Source organism: Vigna radiata, chromosome 2, assembly GCF_000741045.1.
Source record: "Vigna radiata var. radiata cultivar VC1973A chromosome 2, Vradiata_ver6, whole genome shotgun sequence".
Taxonomy (NCBI): Eukaryota; Viridiplantae; Streptophyta; class Magnoliopsida; order Fabales; family Fabaceae; genus Vigna; species Vigna radiata.
Window position 1 is genome coordinate 22,936,213 of NC_028352.1, and position 4,265 is coordinate 22,940,477.

Consider the following 4,265-nt stretch of genomic DNA (forward strand, 5'->3'; position numbering starts at 1 on the left):
ACTCCCTTTTCTGTTGCTTCTCTGTCTTTCTTTGGTTGGTCTACTGCAGTACATGAATCCATGATGCTACCGCTAGAACTAAAAGGAGCATTTACAAATGTCAGTACTGCATCACAGAATGAAAGACATGAGATTTTTAATCTCTGTACGGACAAAGACACATTCATTCAACCCTTCACTTATGGCATAGCACACCGTTCTTTGAGCACCAACCCGGCCTAACCCACAACTGCAACTTTTGACTCAGCTTCAGAAATCTTGTAACAAGGTAGTTGATGGGGGCCCATCTTCATGCTTCAGTCTCCAAGTATTCAATTCATAATTATTAATGGCAATGGATCTTATCTCAAACTCAAGGCTATCTTCTTCATCTAGGAAATCTGGTTATTCTACTATTATATTACATATATTAGTTCTTGTTGATTATGCACGTGTTTGTTAAGACAACATTACATATTATGGATGAATATTACTTGAATTTAATTTTCCATGTTAATGACTCAACTTGCTTTTACTGAACATTAATGTCCATTGTTAATTAGTACTGGTTATAAGTCTAACCAAGACAAAAAAATATCCTTGCAGAGAAGGAAACCAATAATTGAGAATGATCGAGCATCAATTCATCCATGCGACCACTTTCTCTTATGTTTTTTGTTTTATTAAAGCAACAGATATGATTGATGTGAAACGACATAACTTCTTTCACTTCTTGTTCCAATGGTGAACACAGACTATCAGTTCATAAGCTTATTCAAGGTGTCATAATCTAATAGCTTGTCAAACTCCTTTTCCACGTACTGTTTCTTAGAGGAGGGGAGAAGACATCCAAATAAGTTTCTCCTAGTTTCCGAACAAACAAACAAAGAAACGTTGTCAACCTTGGTATGCTCGTTTGTCACTCTTCATTTTTCGCAAACAAGAAGGTAACATGGTAATTAAGAGTAAGAGACAAAGAACTCAGACCATGAGTGAGAAAACATACTTGATCGTAGTTTCGTAAATGTAACAAGGAAGAGAGAAAATTTAATCCATTATTCAGACTTGCATCTGAAGGCTACACTACTACTTGACTGGCTAATTACGTGAATGTAGACATCCTTCAAACTAAGAACGACACTTTTGTCTTTCCTTTTCCATACATTTTTGTTCTGACCTGAACAAGAAATACAAAACATCCATTCTAACCAAGTTGAACTTCCTTTTTATGGCAGGATAGGGATGTACATGTCATTTCACATTCTCATTTACACCCGGGAACGTGCTCGTTGGGACATATGTTTCCACTCCACCAAGCGTTGAAGAAAGCTCATCACCTGCATGAAATGAGTACATAAATAATACTCATCAGTTATATTAAAAAAGGCATAGGATAAAATCGAGTAAGAAAATATGAAGTGAGAAAATTCTGCTTGCCTCGTTTGGTTCTTGTAAAGAGTAAGATGCACTTGTGTCTTTTGGAAATTTGGAGACAAGAATACCAAAACCTTGTCCTCTGTCTCTCAATTTCTGCTCATCAGAAAAATGGGAAACCATTTAGTTTTTGCAGCCATAACATAACTATTCCAAATAAGATAGTTATTACACAAACTAAGTAAATTTCTGTTAAGAAAAAATAATAATTGAGATGTTTGGATACCTTGAAAGCATCTTCATCTGATCGATCATCGCCAATATAAACAGGAAATACATCACTGCAATTGGCCAAACCTGTGGAAAATTATTTGTAATTGAGATGATGGTGGACAATTAAAAAAGAACAAAAACTTCAATATAAATTAAGATTCTCACGTGTCCAAACAATGTTTAACGGGTAAATTAATCACGTAGGGTATGGGATTTTTCCTTTATTTACTTGTAGCAGTCAAAACTTTGAAGAGTTATCCAACAACCGAAGAGCACAGACTTGTACGTGACTTTGAGCCATCGGTAATACGTGTTTTATAAAATATGTTCAGCAAACGTTGAATTGTGAAACTAAAACGTAGAGTGTGTTAAACTAAAACTCACCAAGGGACTCTAATAAAAATTCCAGGGCCTTCCCTTTGTCCCATTTAATAGTCGGACGAATCTCTAGCACCTGCGTAAAATAAATGACTATCTCTGAGAAATTAACATGGCAAGAAAATAGATAAAAAAAAAACAAGAAAACAGAAACATGGCCCACCTTTCTTCCTTGGGTAAGTCGGAGCTTCGGGTAGTCCTTTAAAACTGATTTCACTTGGCGTGCCAGGTCACTCCATTTCTACGTATAGTGCATTTGGTTTAGACTTTTTTCGTGAACAGAGAAACAGTCCACACAATATAAAAAAGGAAAAGAAACTCGACCAGGAACAAAAACAATGCAAATAGTTATAGCGTATGTCTGAAAAACGGATGGCTTCGTAGCTTATAGTTTGCACCTTTTCATCAACACAACGAAAATGAACAGAGAGGCAGAATTTGTTGTTCTCAACCATGGCTCCAGGAGTTGATTTGGTCTTCTCAACCAATTGTTGGTACACCTGAAATTTTGCACACCCAAAAGAAATTAAAAAAAGAAGCGATCTTAGCATTGTGGAAACAAAACCATTTGGCTCTCTACACAAACCTCATCTATCATGGGAAGAAAATCGCTGGCAGGTTGAAAAAGAATTGCCTCAGCTTTGCTATCCTACGGACCACAATAAATGCAAAAATATGAAATTTCATAAAATTTGAAAATGTTAGGTGTTAAGAATGTTTGCACTGTAATAAATGAGGTATAAGGTATACGTACGCCACAGCTAACTACTCACTTTGTTGTATTTGGAGCTTCTTGTTGGCCCTTTAATATCCATGCCATGGCTTCCTGCATAATATAGCTCTGCCAACTGAACAAAATTGTATACCTGTTGTTTCCAAGTTACCTTCATATTAGTTTAAAAAGTTAAAGGAAAAGGAAAGGGGAGAAGAGGAACTACATAACAAGACCACGAAAATTTACTCTGACCAACTTCTCGAATAACATTGTACCTTGTCTTTGCATCTTCCGGTCACTATGGCAGTAGGAAAACACCTAGCAAGTTTCCTCACTGTTTTCCTCATCTGATACACACAGACGCACGAGAAACAGTCTAATAGATTTAGCAGACAGCATGTAGAATAAGTCCAAGGTTGGAAAACATGATAAACGTAAAGAACGAAACTAACCGAGTGAGACATGAAAGCACGGTCAGGATCTTCAACAATTGGGGAAAGAGTGCCATCATAGTCGAGGAACATGACAATTTGTTTTCCCTTTGACGCATCAATAATTTGGTCAAACATGTCTAATGCGGAGGGATGGTGAAGCTGTTTGGTAATCATAAAAACATATGTTACTATTAGCAAAGTGAGATCCAATGTTGGAATCCGAACTTGGTAAATTAAAAAGTGTGTTGATTTTAGAGTGGTTCTCACAATCCAAGAGTTTTGCTCCTGAGAGAAAGAAGGTGCGGATTTAAGATGGGTAGGAGATGAGGCTCTCATGGACTCAACCCATGCATTGATTCTTTGGTCTCCATTGATTTCAAGGTTCTTCAAAACCCTCCTCCTTGAAATAGAAATGTACCCTCCTGGTGCTGCCGGTGGCTTTTTTTGTGCAGGTGTTGGAAAAACTGTTAGGGAAACTCCAGATTTGGTGTCAGACACTACCACATTCTGCTGCGTCATTTTGACACAATAATCTCTCTAAAAAAACAAACCCAACACAGGCTTATGTTTTGAAAGGGTGTGTCTGGTTTTGGCAGTTGGTTAAGTATTAAAACCGAGTTTGAGACACTAGCTTACGTTTGAGAGGTAGTAACTAACTAACCAACTAACATCAAGTGTGGTTTAATTATTCTGAGAAAGAAGAAAGACAATAACGAGAAAGAGTGAATGAAGAGAAAAAGAGTGAGAGAAGGAGAGTGCATATGAGTGAGGTGAGGGAGGAGGCAGAGTCCCCTGCATTGAATTTATAGTTAAGAAAACAGAACATCCAAAACACTTTGGTGGGACCCACTTAGCGTTCCATAGGAACTGGGGCCCACATATTTGCCAACCCGATATCCCTGTGGTCCCCACCCTACTCCAAACACCTCACCGTCTTTCCTCTTTACTACGTGTGTGTTTGACTATGGACAAATGGTTATTTATGTCAGTATATATATATATATATATATATATATATATATATATATATATATTTAAATTATTGCAAGAACAACAATACTTGTGTTGTGTGCATGTCATTATGCATACGTACATATATACTCGTGATGTTT

At 37.0% G+C, this 4,265-nt stretch overlaps 1 protein-coding gene across 1 annotated transcript; it reads right to left on the reverse strand.

The window, feature by feature from the left end:
* Positions 1 to 671: 671 nt before the first annotated feature.
* On the reverse strand, positions 672 to 4,021 carry LOC106754128 (probable trehalose-phosphate phosphatase J). Its single transcript, XM_014636106.2, has 11 exons — positions 3,421 to 4,021; positions 3,172 to 3,312; positions 2,995 to 3,066; positions 2,778 to 2,870; positions 2,591 to 2,653; positions 2,403 to 2,504; positions 2,168 to 2,245; positions 2,011 to 2,080; positions 1,640 to 1,710; positions 1,417 to 1,509; positions 672 to 1,316 (listed from the first exon to the last, which is right to left on the reverse strand). Exons 1-11 carry the CDS (start codon positions 3,670 to 3,672, stop codon positions 1,248 to 1,250), a joined length of 1,104 nt encoding a protein of 367 aa, XP_014491592.1. The 5' UTR covers positions 3,673 to 4,021; the 3' UTR covers positions 672 to 1,247.
* Positions 4,022 to 4,265: the final 244 nt, after the last annotated feature.